Here is a 17,441-nt window from a genome sequence, read left to right as displayed (position 1 = left end):
ATCAAGGCTCCATTCACTTCATCTTATTTTTGCTGAACTGAAATTATTTTTACTGAACTGAAATTATTTTTGCTGAACTGAAATTATATTTACTGATTTTATGTTATTTTTGTTCTTTGAGGTTACTGATTTTACTGAACTGAAATTATTTTTACTGAACTGAACTTATTTTTATTGAATTGAAATTATATTTGCTGAACCGAACTTATTTTTACCGAATTAATTTTTTTTATTTAATATTATTTTTACTGAAGTGAACAAGGGCCTTAATGTCAAAACTATTAAAAATACTATAGTTGTTTATACAAATATATACTCCCTCCGTTTTTAAGTAATTGCTCCATTTTTTCATGCGCGGAGTTTTAGGAGAAATTAGAGAAAGTAATAAAATATGGAGGTAGTGGGGAAGGTGGAAGAATAAAAAATTGTAAAAAACAAAAGTAGTTGAGAATTGGAGGATAAAAAAATATAAAACTAATAAAATATGATTTATGTTGTATCCATTATTAATAAGGTGGATTGAATTAAATTTTGTAAAATCTTTTCAAATAAGGAAATGGAGCAAGCATTTAAAAACGGCCGAAAATGGAAAGTAGAGCAAGTAATTAAAAATGTAGGGGGTAGTTGATATTCCCATTTAGGGCCTGTTCATATTTACTTAATTTCAGTTCAGTTCAGCTCATAATTTTCCTTTCTCATAAAATATTCATTTCAGCTCAATTCAATTCAGCTCCAATCAGTTCAGTTCAGCTCCAATCAGGTCAGTTCAGTTCAGCTTAGTTCAAAATGTGAACAACCTCTTAGTAGTCATACTGTTTAATTTTAATTATCAGATTTTTCACCATATATTCCTAAGCTTTTAGTTTATTCACCATATACTCCTAAACTTTTTAAAATTCATTATATATCCTTGAATTAAATTCACAAAAATACACCATGATACCTTGATGAATTATTACACGTGTACTGTGTAATGCGTCTATTGATTATGGAGATCCCTACACTCGTTTCTTGAATGTCTCATGTTCGTGCTTTCTAGGCAAGTATACATTAACCTGTTAAACTGTTTAAACTATAGGGCTTTCTTTGCTTTATTTCCAATATTTCATAAGCTAGATATACTTATTTTTCTCATTTCCCTGAGTCGACTCAAGAGCTAGGAGAACCAGCAAAATGTATGTTCAAAAAGACGCTTTTAAACAATATGTTCACTGTTCTTGATATTCTTCCATAGCATCAGGCTTGCTAGGTTATCTTTTGTTGATTTCTCTACAAATGGCTGAATCTTTGGAACCAATGCTGCCACTATTTGGATTTTGTAGCTACGTTGATAGTGTAATATGGAGTTTAAACTAGCAATTGCACGACACGGAGGGAGTAATCAACACTCTAGAACCTGCTACGTTCTTTAATAATCACTTCAAAGATCAATGCACACTGCCAACTTAAACTGGACGAAGTATGTAGTTCATTCAACTTACTGATTTTAAGTTGCTGCCAGTAGTATTAGAAGCCGGAATATAATGCATCAGAGAATGTACACAACTATATTTACCTTGTATCTGCATACTTAATGGATCAAGCTTAATTTTATGATTGACATTATGTTTTCCTATCACATGTGATCAAGCTTAGCTTTTTATTTCAAAATTAAAACTCTCATTTCTTTGACTGTCACATTGCAACTTCACTCTACTACAACATAAATAATAATCCCCGGAAGCTTGAAGCTATCAATCACTTATTCAGAGTCAATAGCAAATGATCCATGTTCTCCGCGTTTTTGTCCTTGAGCTAGTGATGTCATTTGATACCTCTTAATAGATGTTGGCTTGATCCTTATGTTAGCAAAGTAGACAAACTTCGACAAAACTGTTTCAGAACATATCAAATATAGCAGTTCAGGATTTTTCAAAGATTATCAAGTGATCCTGAGAATAGTTCACAGTTAGAATTCTGAAAATACCTCTTGATATAGTTCTGATTCTCCAGCAGGTTTTGATACTTCCACAACACAATCTGTTGGTGCCACTTCAACCACCTCTGCCAATAGATTAAAGAATGAACGGAATTTCGATTTTAGTTTTATTTGCATCCTGCTGTTATTCATCCTTTCAACTGAAAGACTTGCATTGCTTGCAGCCTCCTCTATCTTGTGTACAGTTTCAGTGATTGTATATTTAGATCCCAGCATTATTCTGTTCTCCTTGTCGCCCTGTATTTCGAGTTACCAGTTAGTATCACAAACATGATGATGGATGAAATATACAGTTAAGTGCTGAAAATTTTAACTACAATATATAATCCATTAAGCACATTTCATCTTTAGTTTAAAAAACAGCATGCTAACCTTCATTAACAGTTTTGCTCAATCAAAATCAACTTAATCAACAAAAAGCGGTTTGAATCAGTAAAAGAAGTTTCAGTTGAGTAAAATTAAGGGAAGAGAACAAGGCCTAAGACTGCTAATTTACAGTTTCTTTATGTTTTTTGAAGGATTTCTTGCCTACTTCAGCCAATAAGAAATATGCATTTTTTTTCGAATCATTTTCTTGCTCATAGTGTTAGTGTAGATGAACTTGCCTGCTCTTCAAACATTGCTGATAGATCAAGGTCACATGACATTGCTATTAGTTGGAAGGCATTGATAAATCCCTGAGTTTCAGCAATGGTTACATCTTCTGAGCTTTCCTGCAAGGTAGCATTGGCAATTAGCTAGTGTGTTCAATCTTATGATTATAATTAGCCAATCGTGTTTCTTGTATTGGCATAGTCATTACCTTTTGTGACTCGAAAAACTCTCGAACAACATCATCGGTGTTGTTCTTTCCTTGGAAGTCAATTCCTACAGTAGGCTGATAATCTTTCTGAAACCACTCATCTTCTAAGATTTCTGCTACTGTAATTCGCTGTAGATGACAGAAGACGAGGCTGATTAAATTGACCTTTTGTTTTCAGTGCTGATATATGAAAATAAATCCACTTACCTTCTTTGGACGCGGATTCAACAATCTTCCAATAAGGTTCTTATGACTTGGTGTGAACCATTTTGGACATTCGTACTCAGCTCTCAATATCTATGCAGAGGAAAATATGTCAGATGAAGATTTCTTATGTACTATATGTAAGAACTTTCATTCTTGCATTTCCTATTTTTCTTCTTTGTGAGGGAAAATACCTTTGTGTACAAATTCAGTAGATTGGCGTCAGTGAATGGTAGAAAACCAGCGCGCAGCTCAAATAAGATCACTCCACAAGCCCAGACATCTGCAGCTGCCCCGTCATAGGTTTTATGGTTCAGTAGCTGTCAATTAGACAATGTTAGAAATCGTTCTTTCATTCCCCTTTCTTTCTTTTCAACTTTGTTTGAACAATTTATCTTATCAGTCATCTTTTTGTCTGCTACGTACATTGATAATTGTAGTAGCTTGAGGGGTTCATCTCCTGAGAAGGGTTTCCTAATGTTTTTCCCTTATATTTGTTTGTTTGAAAAATTCTATCTTAGCATCAGAGGTATATGATATTTTGCTCTTACCTCAGGTGCAACATAGCTTGGAGAACCACATGCTGTTGATAGTAAGCTTCCAGGCTATCAGCATTAGTTAGAGCTTTAGTAAGTTGAACAACTCAAACTATAAATTCATAAATTCTAGAAAAAAAACTGACGAAATTCAAGTATATACCTTTTGCAAAGCACTAAGTCCAAAGTCTGATACTTTGAGGTTTCCTTGGCTATCCAAAAGCAGATTTTCTGGCTGCATAGTATATGAAGACATGTCAAACAGGTCGGTTAGGTTCGAGTACATATCAGGATCAGCTAATATAATTTTTGGGATTTTGACAGCATTATGTACAAACTTATGCTATTCTTTTCAGGTCAGTATCATATCAATCAATCTCAATTTCTGGTTTAACATGAATTTTCAATATATCTTTCATGGGAATTCAAGCTTTAAATCAGTTTGGCGAAATTTTTATTTGAAAATACTGATAGTTTTCAGAGTTCAGGATAAGGTACATCTTACAGCTATTCGCGTTACCTTTAAATCTCTGTGATATACCCCTCTGGAATGGCAATAGTCTACTGCATCAATCAACTGCTGGAAGTATTTTCGTGTTTCCTCCTCAGTCAAATTCTCCGCATAAGTCTTAACAATCAAGAACAGAATCAGATAACCTAAAAACAGTCGAACTGAGAACTAATATCCAAGTTAACTAAGAAGTATTCTCACCAATTTGTCTGAGAGCTGCCCTCCTGCAACATATTCCATGACTATGTAAATCTTTGTCTTTGAGCCAATAACCTGTGACAGATGGTTGGTGAGTTAAAGCTTTGTTCTTTTCTCCTAGGAAAAACACATGTAATTAATCATATGATATAGAGGGTGTGATCCAAACACTTGCCTCGTGTATTCTTACAATGTTCGGATGATTCAAGAGCTTCATCGTTCTAATTTCTCTCTGCACCTGTTGCAAACATGTTTAGAATATCATAACTAGTACTATAAACGTAACGATTCTTGTAGATATTATGCAAGATCCAAAACTTTGTTAGGAAATTCACCTGAGACATAAGTTTCTTTGACAGGACCATCTGCTTGTCAATGATTTTAACAGCAACAATTTGGTTATTTGTGCTGTTTCTACCAAGCTTGACCTTAGCAAAAGTTCCTTCCCCAATCGTTCGGCCAAGTTGGTACTTCCCTATAGTCTTTGAGACCACCATCTTCTGTTATGATACCGTGAATTTCTCTCCTTACACTTCCTCCTGCTCACTTTTCTGTTACAGTTTTTAAGCGCGATTTTCCCTCTTTGTTGAGTAGCTAATGTTCAATGTTATGACCCTTATATTTGAAAATTTTCTCTGTTGCATTGGCCTACTAACCATTTTAGAATTTTGGCTTTAAGTTGAAGTCTAATTAAGCTATTTTCTTGCAATTTCCTAGTCAATTTCATGATGTTTATGGTGGTAGGGACTATTTAAGGAAGTTTCCTATATAGGTGTAATGAGAGATTTTTGCATGAAAGTTGAAAGGCCGGTGACTTTGTTTGGCTCAGTGTTAGTTTGTCTTCACTGCATTGAATGGAAGGTAAGGGTAGCTTCTAGTTTTCGCCTCGTACCAAAATTTCCTCACACTGTTTTAACCAAAGTTATATTTCTTGTTTTTAGAGGTGGTTAACCAGTCGTTTGATTCTTCGAATTAGGTCAAATCTAGGTTAATTCAATTTGTGCCGTAATAAGGTGAAGAGGAGTACTCAAATTGAAATCATAAAAATATATGGCATTAGAAATTAAATTGGTAACTATATTTTTTATGTCATGTTTTATTTTTTTTGTAATAACTATATTTTTTATGTCATGTTTTATTTTTTTTGAAATACAAAATTAGATTTTATGTAGTAATAATTTCTTTCAACTAAGTTAGCTTTTATTTTTAACTTTCTTAACATACATTTTATATAAAATTATTTATTATGGAATACATTTCTTAAGATTATTGAAACAATTACGGAGTATATTATTTTATTATGGAATACAACCATAATCTAGATGATGTCCTAATATAAATGAATTTTTTATTCTTTCTAAATTCAGGATTCAAGATATTCGGAGTATTGATTTTGCTACAATTAGTCAATTTAGGTTATTTACATATAAGTTAATTTTTTGTTACGTCATTAATAATTTACTTGACAGATATAATTTACAAAGAGGTTTATTTACAATTAATTCAAGCATCTTTTTTTTTTTTTTTATAACTTTCCTATAGACAATTTCTCAAACATAATATAAAAATAATATAGAGTATAAATTTTTTTAATGTAGTATAAATGATATTTTCCTAATATTAGTGATTGCTATTTTATTCTTTCTAAAACTCGGGTTTTGACATTATTATTAAGGCTATTTACATTTAAATAATTAAAAAACATATAACTAATTAACGGAAGACTATCCAATAATTAACTATTTTGACATAATGACATTTACCATTGTCATTGCTACCATTTTTTTTTTTTTTTGAGAAAGTGAAGAATAAGGACACGTCTTTCACGACATGCATAAAATCGTAGTGTTGCTTTCGAAGTCTTATGTTTTTATTTATCTCTAAACGCACATAGATTAGGCTGTTGGAAGTTTGGAACAAGACCACCATGTATGGTCATATTATTTTAATATTTTATATTGCCCCTAAAGAGGATTGGGGGGGGGGGGGGGGGGGGAGGGGTGGGGTGATAAATAACAATTGGCTTTGAAATTTTCAAAACTTTTAAGGAATCTTCCTAATATTAAAATGAAAAATGATAATTATAGCTCTTACAAAAAGTCTAAAATGGATATCATAAAGATAAGTAAATAATATTACACTGATTTATGCGTATTATTATGAATTAACTTTATTCCGTCTTTAGAATTTTATTGAATGTTTATATGAATTCTTAAAGCAAATCTAATAGTTGTAGGCTTGTAGCTAAAAACGTGCTTGTAATTTTTAATAATTGTTAGCTACTAGTGTTGGACCTGAGTCACCGGCCTTATTGGGCCGCACGCACACTCAGCTCATCTCCACATTAATATGATATTGTCCGTTTTGGGCCTAATTATTGGGCCGTACGCACACTTAGCTCATCTCCACATTAGTATGATATTGTCGTTTTGGGCCTAACCTGCATGAATTTGTTTTTAGGTACCTTCCCAAAAACACCTCATAGTATTTAGAGAGCCACAAGGGCAGGGGGTGAGAATTTATCCTATAATCTCCTGGAATCTAGAAGGAAGCTCTAACCACTTGAGTTATCCCTCACCCTCAAAGACCTTATAGTAATTGGAGTGTGCACTCACTTATCAGGAACTCATTTCTTCCTTATTTTTTCCATGTAGACTTAGAGTTTGTTCCCATTTACTTAATTTCAGTTCAGTTCAAGTCCAATTAGTTCAGTTCAGCTCCAATCAGTTCACTTCAGTTCAGTTCAGTTCAACTCCTAATTTCCCTCTCTCATAAAATATTCATTTCAGCTCAGTTCAGTGCAGTTTAGCTCCAATCAATTTAGTTTAGTTTAGCTCTAATTCGTTCAGTTCAGTAAATGTGAATAGGCCCTTAGATTGTCACCCAACAACTAGCTTAACCATTGAAACTAAAAATGTAATTAGCTTGGTCAAGCAAATTGGGTTTGCCGAAAAAAAAACTTGCCAAAATAGCATAAATGAAATGAAATATAAAAAAATTAATTGAGGAAGTGGGGTTCTTTAAAATAGTTAGCTAATAGCTTACCCTTAGAGCTTAAAGTAGCTAAAATGACAATTAGCTTAAAAGGCTTATGTGGCATGTAGTTGCTCTAAGATCCTGTTTTCTTCACTTCATTATTGCTTATGAATCGAAATTATTTATTTATTTTTGAAAGAAAATTGAAATTATTTTTAATAAAGTGAAAATGTTTTTACTAAACTTAAAATTATTATTACTAAACTGAAATTATTTTTACTGAACTAGAATTGTTTTTACAGATTAAAACTTATTTTTGTTAATTCTCTATTATATTTATTCTTTAAAGTTCCCGATTTTTACAAATTAAAAATTATTTTTACTGAGTTGAAATTATTTTTGCTGAACTAAACTCATTTTATAAAACTGAAATTATTTTTATTAAATATTACTACTATTTTAAGATGAAGAGAATATGGTCTTATATGCTAAAGTTTATCTAAAGAGAGAACCAATAAGTCAATATATAAAGGAGGGTTTGATTCACAAAGTTAAATGAGGCTAGAACCATAAATGAAATCGTAATGGTACGAATGATAATTTATTCATATCATATTTTCATTTTAATATTGAAATATTTTTTTTTCCTTTTATTGAATACCTAAAAATATTGATAGGTTAAAAAAAAAAAAAAAGATGATTTAAGTCAAACCCATCTGCCCGTAAGAAATATTGAATCATACTTGTGAGTTCAATATAAGATAAAGCATTGTCATTTGTAATCATTTTTTTTTTAAACATTTGTAATTCTAAAAGATTCATATCAATCTTTCAATATAACTTTTAATAATTTCACCAATACATCATTAAAGAAAATAGTAAAAGGGTTGTTCAATATAATCGGTCCAAAACCTACTTGGGCTTGACAAAAAAGACAAGAATTATGATAATTCAAACTAAATTATGCTAGTATCAAAATCAAATTAGTTGTAGAATTAATATTTAGTGTTTCTATAATAATTAAAAAAATTATAGAAAAGTACTATAAAAGTTTTTTAACACATCAATGGAAAGCATAATTTTTTAATTTATTTATTTATTTTTTGAAACCAAGTTAAGTACGGAAAAGCGTAATTATATTAAAGTTAATGTGCATAATTTTTATACTAATATTAATTTCGAATCCAATTTAATTTTTTAAAAAGTTTTATGCTAGGCCGAATTGAAGATCAAAAATTAAAGTTTAAAGGCGAGCTTTATTAATTTCTTATTCAAAAAAAAAAATAATAATAAAAAAATAAAGAAAGGCAATGATAATCATTAATAAAATGGTATGAAATCTATGAATTTATCATCAAAGCTGCCGAAGGATATGTGTGAACTTATCCACGTTTGCATTAAGGGATAAACTCTGTTTTTTTTTTCTTTTTTATAAAAAAATGAAATAATTAAGAGTAATTGATAAACTTTCGGATTAATATAAAACTTTCGGATTGATATAAAACTATATATGCCTGATTAATTGGTTGAAACTGATAAACCATTTTTATCTTTATAAATTCTCTCTCTTTCTTCTCATAATCTCGTTTCATAATTTTGTTTCATAGTTGATTATACATTTAATTTTGCTGATTGGTAAGTTTTGCCATTTTTTTTGGTTAATTATTTCTATTATTGGATTGTAAATTTGATTTTGCAGTGGCTGATTCTTTGTGGGTTTATTTAATTTCTGTGTTTCTCCATGATTTATCTTTCCGGGTATTTGAAAATAGAAATTTCTGCAAACTTTATGAGTTGATTCCATAAAAAATTTAGTCTTTTTATTGAATTTTTATACCTTCTTGTTTCCTTTCAGCTTTTTCAGGTGGTTGATTTGATTAAAATCACCATCTTGTTCCCTGTCTAGTGTGTACATGTTCCCTCCCCCAGAATTAATAATAGTCACTTTGGTAGTATAATTTGAACTATTAACGTGATTATAGTCGTGTTGATAGTATAATTTGATCTAGTAACGTGATTATTTGATAGTATAATTTGATCTAATAATGTGACAATGTGACCGAGTATAGAACCATCTACTTCTTGTGGGGGTTTGTTAGGTTCAGTAAGCAATGTTTCTAATTTAAGGGTTTTAGAGATATTTCTTTGTTGTAATTGATTGGCATCATATCCAGTTATGAAGATTAAGGTAAAAAAGTATCTTTGTTTTTGAGAAAATCCAAGTTCATCTTTTTCATCCCTTTCTCTTTTCTCTTTCTAGGCTTTAGCTGCACTTTGATTGTGATTCAAGTACTATGGAGTAGTTGTTATTGGTTCTTATTTAGAATTGGACTGTTTTTTCGCTTTGCTTGATACCGTGACATTAACAATTCGAAAGCGAGTTTATTGGAATTATTGTATGAGTTCATTTTCATGGTATAAAGGATTATAGTCTGTAGTGCAGACTTACTCAATGCGGCTGAAATGTAGTTGTACCAACTTTTATACGTTCATAGTTTTGATCTTTTGATGTTATAGCTTTTATTATTTTCCTTTTTTGAATCATGAGGAACTGGTACACCTTTTTTCTTTTTAGCATACTGTTCTTAATTCACACTAAGGTCACCTAAGAGTGTAGGATTCTTGTCTTTGTCCAGTTCTTGTCACTATAATTTCCTGTTTACTGCAACTTAATTTGTGATAATTGTATTTTTCTGATGGATTCTTGTTGCTCTTATGGCAGAAGTGTGCAAAGCAATCAGAATGGGGTTGCGAATGAATTTATTGCTCCTATGTTGTTTAAATCTGGCTTTATCTGCAGTGGTAAACATGCTTTAAGCACTTTCACTTTAAACGTTTTATATGTTTTTCATTTTCAGATTGATTAGTATAGCTATCTTATTCGCCGTGTTTAAATTTGTATGTAGATGGCTGTTGGTCCACCAACTTGTCCTGCTGAAGGCAGTGGGTGTGATACTGATGAGTGGGTAGGGGAATTCTTCCCTGAAATTCCCAAGATTAAGTATGAGGTAAGTTGTTAGTATTTGTGTAAATGCAAAGCTTAGATATCATAATATGTCTATAAGTTGTTCTTCACTCACCTGTTATGATAAACAATGCCTTAAGCTCTTTGTATTTGCGCCACTTTTAGGGACCTAACAGCAAGAATTATCTGGCATTCAAATATTACAATGCTGAAGAGGTGATCCTAGGAAGGAAAATGAAGGTTGGTATGAACTATCTTCCAAATTTAGCTTTAGATGTTATAAAAAGAAAAATTTTATGTAAATTATGTGCTCCTGACTATTCTTTACTAATCAAATCACAGGACTGGTTTAGATTCAGTGTTGCATTTTGGCATACATTCCGTGGAACAGGAGGTGATCCATTCGGAGCTCCCACTAAACATTGGCCATGGGAAGATGGCACCAATTCTTTGGCCATGGCAAAGAGAAGAAGTAAGATTGATGCACTCTCCGCCTTCTAATTTAGATCCTAAATCAGAGGTGAAATTAGGTTAACAGGGCCGTCTTTCTTGCAGTGAGAGCTAATTTCGAGTTCATTGATAAGCTTGGAGTTGAGTTCTGGTGCTTCCACGATAGAGATATAGCTCCAGATGGTAAAACTTTGGAGGTATGCTAACTTTCTTAGACTTGGATATGAAGTTGAGTCTATGGCTTGATACTAAAAGGGTTGTAAGTGCTGTGCCTGGAGTGATACAGACCAAGTTTGATGTGCGATTTTCTAAGATCAATAATAAAAGCCTATATGCTAGTTAATTTGGAGTTGCTGTATTTTTTTTCTTCTGTTAGTTTCTCTGTTTCATTTGGAGATGTAAAGATTCAATTGCCTGTTGCAGGAAACTAACAAAAATATGGATGAAGTGGTAGCTTTAGCTAAGGAATTGCAGGTATGTTATATTGAGTCTCTGGCCCTCTTTTTCTGTATGCGAATAGTATATGAATCAGGGATAACTAATGTTATGCAAATTGGTTTTCAGGGTATCATGAGAAACATAAAATGACTTGAGGATACACATTATGGCAGACTAAAGGAAGTTAAACTTTTGAATCCTTTTGTCTGATGTCTTAGTCTGTCCATCATTGAACCCTGTACCAGTTTGCACATTCCAAAAGTGATTTACCTAGGGACTGGTAGTGTGTGAATGAATTAGATGACTAGGAGCTACAGTTGGCTCCTTTGTGTATTTCCCTACAATGTTATCTACCATCTTACAATCATTGATCCTCAGTGAAAGCAACAGGGTCTAGTAGTTTACTACTGTGCTGTAACATTAAATCCATCACCATGTGGAATTTTATTCACTGATTAATTCATCTAGGCATCTAGCATCCTAAACTTTGATGCGTATAGCTGTCCAGAATCCATAATTATAACAAATCTCTTTTCGACAATTTGATTTTTCATGCTGGTCTGCTACTACCAATCTCCTTACTTTATTAACAAGTTTTTGATATATTAGTTTCTTTGCATCATCAATCTTTGGCTCTTATATCTGTATTGGAACCATTAAAAAATGTGCGATCTAGCCAACAGCTTAGTAAATACATTCGGAGTGTTACATTTTTCGCTTGCTGATGGAGAATCGTATCAGTGCTTACTGTTGTTATACTGGTCTGTAAGTTCCCAATGATTTCAATGATCATTCCTAGCAGGGTCATTAAAATCTATAGCAATTAGTCTGTTTTGAAGATTCTTAAACACAGAATCTCATTTTATTTCTAATATGTCAAAGTATTACTTCGTATGTTATAGTCTTTGTTGTGCATGTCCTCAATATAATTTTGTTGTGTTAGAGTGAACTTTTCCTCATACTGTTGTCTTGTGCAAAATACCTGTATACTGTTATTCTTGATGATTAAATAGTAAGGGCTAGTTGGGGTGTCTAGTTGGAATTCAAAAGCTGTGGGTTCTGATTGACTTGTATCTGAAAAGCAGGGTTCCAAGATTCATCCCTTATGGGGTACAGCTCAATTGTTTCATCATCCTCGTTACATGCACGGAGGGGCTACTAGGTATGAATAACAATCTTCCTCGTTTATGTTTGTTAAAGATATTTTCTGCTACCTTTACAACTTTGAGCCTCCCTTTGCAGTCCTGAAGTTGGGGTATACGCATATGCTGCTGCTCAAGTAAAGAAGGCAATGGAGGTGAGTGATTGGTATTTATTGACAGGAGAAGTAGATAGGTTTCAATTTGGAGAATTGTGCTAATACTGCTTTACATAATACAGGTGACTCATTACTTGGGTGGTGAAAATTATGTTTTCTGGGGTGGTCGTGAGGGTTATCAGACACTTTTAAATACGGATATGGGAAGAGAACTTGATCATATGGTATGAGACATAATCTGATCATCAACTTTTGTTTCTACCCTCTTTAATGTCTGTTCTTTTATCTGCACATATTCTTCACCTTTTTTTTTTTTCATTCTTTTGTGTAATTTCATCAGCATCCTATTGTTTTTCCATTTTCAATTACTCACTGCGGGAATAGCCATTGATGCACAATAATCTCTGTTTGACAGGCAAGGTTTCTTGAAGCTGCTGCCAACTATAAGAAGAAGATAGGGTTTAATGGTAATGTTTTGTTTGTTTACATTTTTTAGTCTAGAACAAATGAAGGAGTTATGTTGGATAAATATATGTAATTAATATTTTTATCTGTACATCATGTCTTGCATTTGCTTTATCATCAATAATGATTTTCATGCTTGCCTTGATGCCATCTTTTTTGTTTTCTTTTCTGGCAGGAACTTTGCTTATTGAACCTAAACCTCAGGAGCCTACCAAGCATCAGTATGTTTTTCACCTAGACTTGTATATCTTTTTTTTCTTTCTTTCTTTTTTTTTCCCTGGCATCTAAACAAAGTTATTCTTTAGGTATGACTGGGATGCAGCAACTGCAGCTAATTTCTTGCGTAAATACGGCCTTATAGGTGATTTTAAGATTTTCTTTTCTTTCAATCTCTGGTCTTTTGGCTTCTTCTCATGCAGAAAACTAATATAAGGGTTCTGCTTTGCCATTGAAGATGAGAAATAATCGAATTTTTCTGCCAGTTTCTGTGCTTGTCTCTGAATCATACTTAACCTGTTGCTTTATACTTGAACTAGATTTCATCTCTATTTTTTCTTTGTTTCTGATGTCTGTCATGTCCTAATTTTTAAACAAAGAAGTAGGAAGTAGTGAAGTACTTGGTCAACTAATCTTAGAAAGTTTAATTTGGTTTGGATCTGGTTTTTTAGTGGTTTGATGGCAATGAAAATTACCATTGCATTTATGTACATGACTTGCCAATACTAATACACGGATAATATCATTTTTTGACAGATGAGTTCAAACTTAACATTGAATGCAATCATGCCACACTATCTGGTCACAGGTATTACATGATTTATTGATTGATTTTTTTCTGTAAGAGTGTAAAATTTTATTTGTCCTTGTGAACAGCACAAAGGCATCAATAGATTTCTTGCTCTAATATAATTGAATGTTTGCAGCTGTCATCATGACCTTGAGACCGCTAGAATCAATGGCTTGCTTGGAAATATTGATGCAAACTCTGGAGATCCTCAAACTGGTATAGCTTCTTTTTTTTTTTTTTTGATTGTTTGTGGGGGAGGAAGGATGTGAAGTGTGTTCTACCCAGCTACATATATATGTAAAGATAATTTTGTTGCTGCCTCACACTCTGCATTGGGTTGATACAGGCTGGGATACCGATGAGTTCATGACAGATATTGCAGAAGCTACCAAGGTTATGCTCACTGTTGTAAAAAATGTAAGTCAAATGCCTCCAAGACAAATTCATGTAGGAATTAAGACCTGTTAGTGATCTGACCTTTATTTTCTTCTGTAGGGTGGGTTGGCTCCTGGAGGATTCAACTTCGATGCTAAACTGTAAGTTATTCTTGTTTGTTTTTCAAAAGTGAACTTTTGTATACCCTTCTTTGTTGAATTCAAGACTATGTTGCACATAATAGAAACGTGAAGTAATTAAGATCTAAAACTGAACTGGAGGCGCATCATTTTCTAAATTTATAGGTGACGGAAAGTTCCTGAAATTGGTTAGTAGGGGAAATAAGGTTTATGCAGTACATTAATTGTATAATAATTTTTAAAATTGACTTTAGTAGTTATTATTATTATTATGACTAAGAAAAAGACAGAGAAGGAAAAAGTGAATACAGGAGATCAAGCGGTCCATGTAAAGAAAGATTTTCCGTGCATTGTTATGTTTTATATTTTGGCCCATCTTAATGATGCTTGATGATTTTTTGTATTTTCAGCCGAAGAGAGAGCACGGATGTAGAGGACTTGTTCATTGCGCATATTAGTGGAATGGATACAATGGCTCGTGGACTCCGAAATGCTGCTAAGTTAATTGAGGTAACTGTGAAATTTTGCATTCCACTAATTCCCTTGTTCATTTTCTCTCTTTACCTGCCACATTTGAGCAAAACTTGGTTCATATTTCATAATGAAGGATGGAACACTTGACAACTTTGTGAAGAAGAGATATCAGAGCTTCGACTCAGAGATTGGGGCTTTGATAGAGGTAATCTTTCTGCTATTATTGTTAAAATGGCACATATATTCTGTACTATGAATATGCATCATTCAGACATTAACTTGACAATCTCTCCACCAGGCTGGCAAGGCTGATTTTGAGTATCTTGAAAAGAAGGCCATTGAATGGGGCGAACCTAAAGTTCCATCTGGCAAACAGGTAACTAAGCCGTTACAGTACGGAGTGATATTTTTGTGGTTCTTTAATCAGTCATAACTTTTATTCTGACATGTTGCTCCTCTTTGTTATGTTGTCTGTTATGGCAGGAGTTCATTGAGATGATTTTCCATTCCGCGTTGTAGAGTGTATAGGAGAGGCCGAAAGAGCATTCTACACGTTGTCTATTTAGAATAACATATACGTAAGGATTAAGGATTTAGAAGAGGTAGGGAACTAGTTCTTGTCTGCATTCAGTGTAATGCATCGAATGTATTTTCAGAGTCTGAAAATTGTTTATGATGCTGAATAACATATACATAAGGATTAAGGATTAAGGGTTGATTAACATTGCTCTTGGCAGGGTACTGTGAAATAAATAATTATGTTTGCTGGTTTCAAAAAAAATATATTTATGTTTCAGCTCAAAATTGTTTATGATGCTGAACCTTCTCAGTTTTATCTTGATTTATAAACATAAATCGAGGGTCTCAGAACACAGAAGCAACAATTCATGCAACTCTTGAATTGGTGTTTAGTTGTTTACACATGTAAAGGGCACAAGGGTTTATAAAAAAGGCTAAAGTTGAGATAAGTTCATGTAAGTGAAAGTTGGGCAAATAGGATGCACCCTATAGGCTAATTAGACTACTTAGTCGTGACTACAAATTTTATAAGCATCAAAATATCAGATAAACTACTGGGTATAATTGAACCCACGAAAGTTACAATTCATAAATTTGATAAACAGCACAATATCAGTCAGATGTATGACTGATCAAAGACCTCTCATATAGCTAATGGCAAGTTATGGCCCGGATAATTTGGTTGGGTCATCCACTGGTACAAAGACCTCTCATAGTACACTACTACACTCATAGTACACTACTACACTCGAATACTTGGATGGACTTCAAGCTCCATTGCCAGCTCTGAAGAGAACTACGAAAACACACTACACACCTTATTTTGAGACTATATTAGATGATTCTGGACTAAACCATATATGATTGTGCACTTTGATAATACGACATGAAGGATACCAAGATCAATGAGCCAAGTTTCACAAAATTTCATACTTTTATTCTTTATTCAACACAGAGGAAACTGGGGAAAAGAGATCAAGCTCGCCAATGATCACAGTACATAGGCTTAAAAATAGCAACATAACGACTGAGAGAAAAAAAAGTTGCTCAAATCAGATATCTAAACTTCATTAATCCATATATATGTTATTTTTTTTTTTATCATCCCTATAGAAGAGCTGCTTGAGACGTTATAACAGATCTCTAGAAACCTAATGTCATCTGTATATAGAGCTCTGTATCAGTTTACAGTAATTTCATTCCGACTTCTCTCATATTATCAACCACTGCTTTGATCTTACCATGATACTTCTGTTTTCTCTTGAAGAATATTGAAACAGCAGGAATGTCGTTAACAAGCAAGCGCTCGCCAAGAATCTTCCCAATTTTTGCGGCAGCTGCCACATCACGTATATTTGATCTTAAGGCCTTTTCCTGTGAGCTTGCAGAAGCAGCCACTGTGGCTGTTGGAGAGTGAATGACTTGAGCATGAACAAATTTGTTCGTCAAGTGCATTTTTAGCATGTATGGCTTCAAATATTCTATAATTCTTGGAGCTCTGACCGGTGGCGGGATCACCATCTTTTCCTGCAATAAATTGTGCTACCCATTACCAGTATATTTTCTGGGAATTGAAAAGAGGATGTGACATTCCATGAATATGAAAAACTTGTGACTGTATCAACTATCAACACTAATGCTGCTACAGCAGTAGAGTAGTTAAAATACAGAATGTAGAACTCTCAAGTCTCAACTAGGCCTTTTCAATGAGACAGAACCGAGCCGGATCAAGTAAATGGCTGATCTAGGAGCTTTACTATTTCATTATTCATATGCCACGCTATGTTGCAGCAACAGAATACACTAATTACAGATTGAAGCGCTATTCTTGGAGTAAATAGCTAGTAATGGTGGCTCCACCAGAAGATGAGTGTAACTGGGTTGACTGAGAAATGGAAGAATCAAGGGTGCGTTTGGTTCGCATATCACAAAATAGATGCTAAATTGTACGCACGAGTAACTAGTAAAATTGTACGTAATAATTGACTAGTGATTAGTGATTAATTACCATAAACAAAGCAAGTACGAGACTACGATTAGATGCTAGAAATTTTATTAGTGTCGGTCATTTTGTGTAGTTATCACCGACGGTTATCGTTTAATTATTCTTCTTACCAATAGTCAACTAACCAAGCACTGCTTAGTGTAGAGATATAATTAGTTAGGAATTCACCAAAGTCAAATCCTTCCAACTACAACTGCGACACTTGGGGGGTGAAGACCCCTTATCCTTTCCTCTTACTTTTGATTTGTAATGGTGGATACCAATTTCTTTTAAAAAGATTAAATGTCACATTCTATTCCCTACTCTTAACATTTACGCACTTGTGTTTATTTCTTATATGATTTTTCTATTGATAGACAA

The 17,441-nt window shown here is 33.1% G+C and overlaps 3 protein-coding genes across 3 annotated transcripts; 1 reads left to right on the top strand and 2 right to left on the bottom strand.

The window, feature by feature from the left end:
* Positions 1-1,500: 1,500 nt before the first annotated feature.
* LOC145611766 (CBL-interacting serine/threonine-protein kinase 21-like) lies at positions 1,501-4,841 on the bottom strand. Its single transcript, XM_081667131.1, has 12 exons — positions 4,565-4,841; positions 4,405-4,467; positions 4,233-4,304; positions 4,041-4,148; positions 3,684-3,755; positions 3,536-3,589; positions 3,179-3,304; positions 2,988-3,077; positions 2,781-2,909; positions 2,584-2,691; positions 1,967-2,215; positions 1,501-1,872 (listed from the first exon to the last, which is right to left on the bottom strand). Exons 1-12 carry the CDS (start codon positions 4,724-4,726, stop codon positions 1,840-1,842), a joined length of 1,266 nt encoding a protein of 421 aa, XP_081523257.1. The 5' UTR covers positions 4,727-4,841; the 3' UTR covers positions 1,501-1,839.
* A 3,743-nt stretch (positions 4,842-8,584) lies between these two features.
* LOC145610369 (xylose isomerase-like) lies at positions 8,585-15,338 on the top strand. The gene is made up of 21 exons (XM_081665713.1): positions 8,585-8,840; positions 9,928-10,007; positions 10,112-10,213; positions 10,336-10,410; positions 10,513-10,642; positions 10,726-10,817; positions 11,044-11,094; positions 12,144-12,220; positions 12,301-12,355; positions 12,439-12,540; positions 12,732-12,783; positions 12,957-13,002; positions 13,087-13,142; positions 13,535-13,586; positions 13,705-13,784; positions 13,915-13,985; positions 14,064-14,104; positions 14,494-14,593; positions 14,691-14,762; positions 14,856-14,933; positions 15,041-15,338. Exons 2-21 carry the CDS (start codon positions 9,948-9,950, stop codon positions 15,074-15,076), a joined length of 1,428 nt encoding a protein of 475 aa, XP_081521839.1. The 5' UTR covers positions 8,585-8,840; positions 9,928-9,947; the 3' UTR covers positions 15,077-15,338.
* Positions 15,339-16,261: 923 nt separating this feature from the next.
* Positions 16,262-16,597, bottom strand: LOC145612668 (uncharacterized). The gene has a single exon (XM_081667991.1). The coding sequence runs from the start codon at positions 16,595-16,597 to the stop codon at positions 16,262-16,264; it is 336 nt and encodes a 111-aa protein (XP_081524117.1).
* Positions 16,598-17,441: the final 844 nt, after the last annotated feature.

The sequence above is a fragment of the Chenopodium album genome, chromosome 24, assembly GCF_948465745.1.
Source record: "Chenopodium album chromosome 24, dcCheAlbu1.1, whole genome shotgun sequence".
Classification (NCBI taxonomy): Eukaryota; Viridiplantae; Streptophyta; class Magnoliopsida; order Caryophyllales; family Amaranthaceae; genus Chenopodium; species Chenopodium album.
This window is presented reverse-complemented; position numbering and strand designations above follow the sequence as displayed.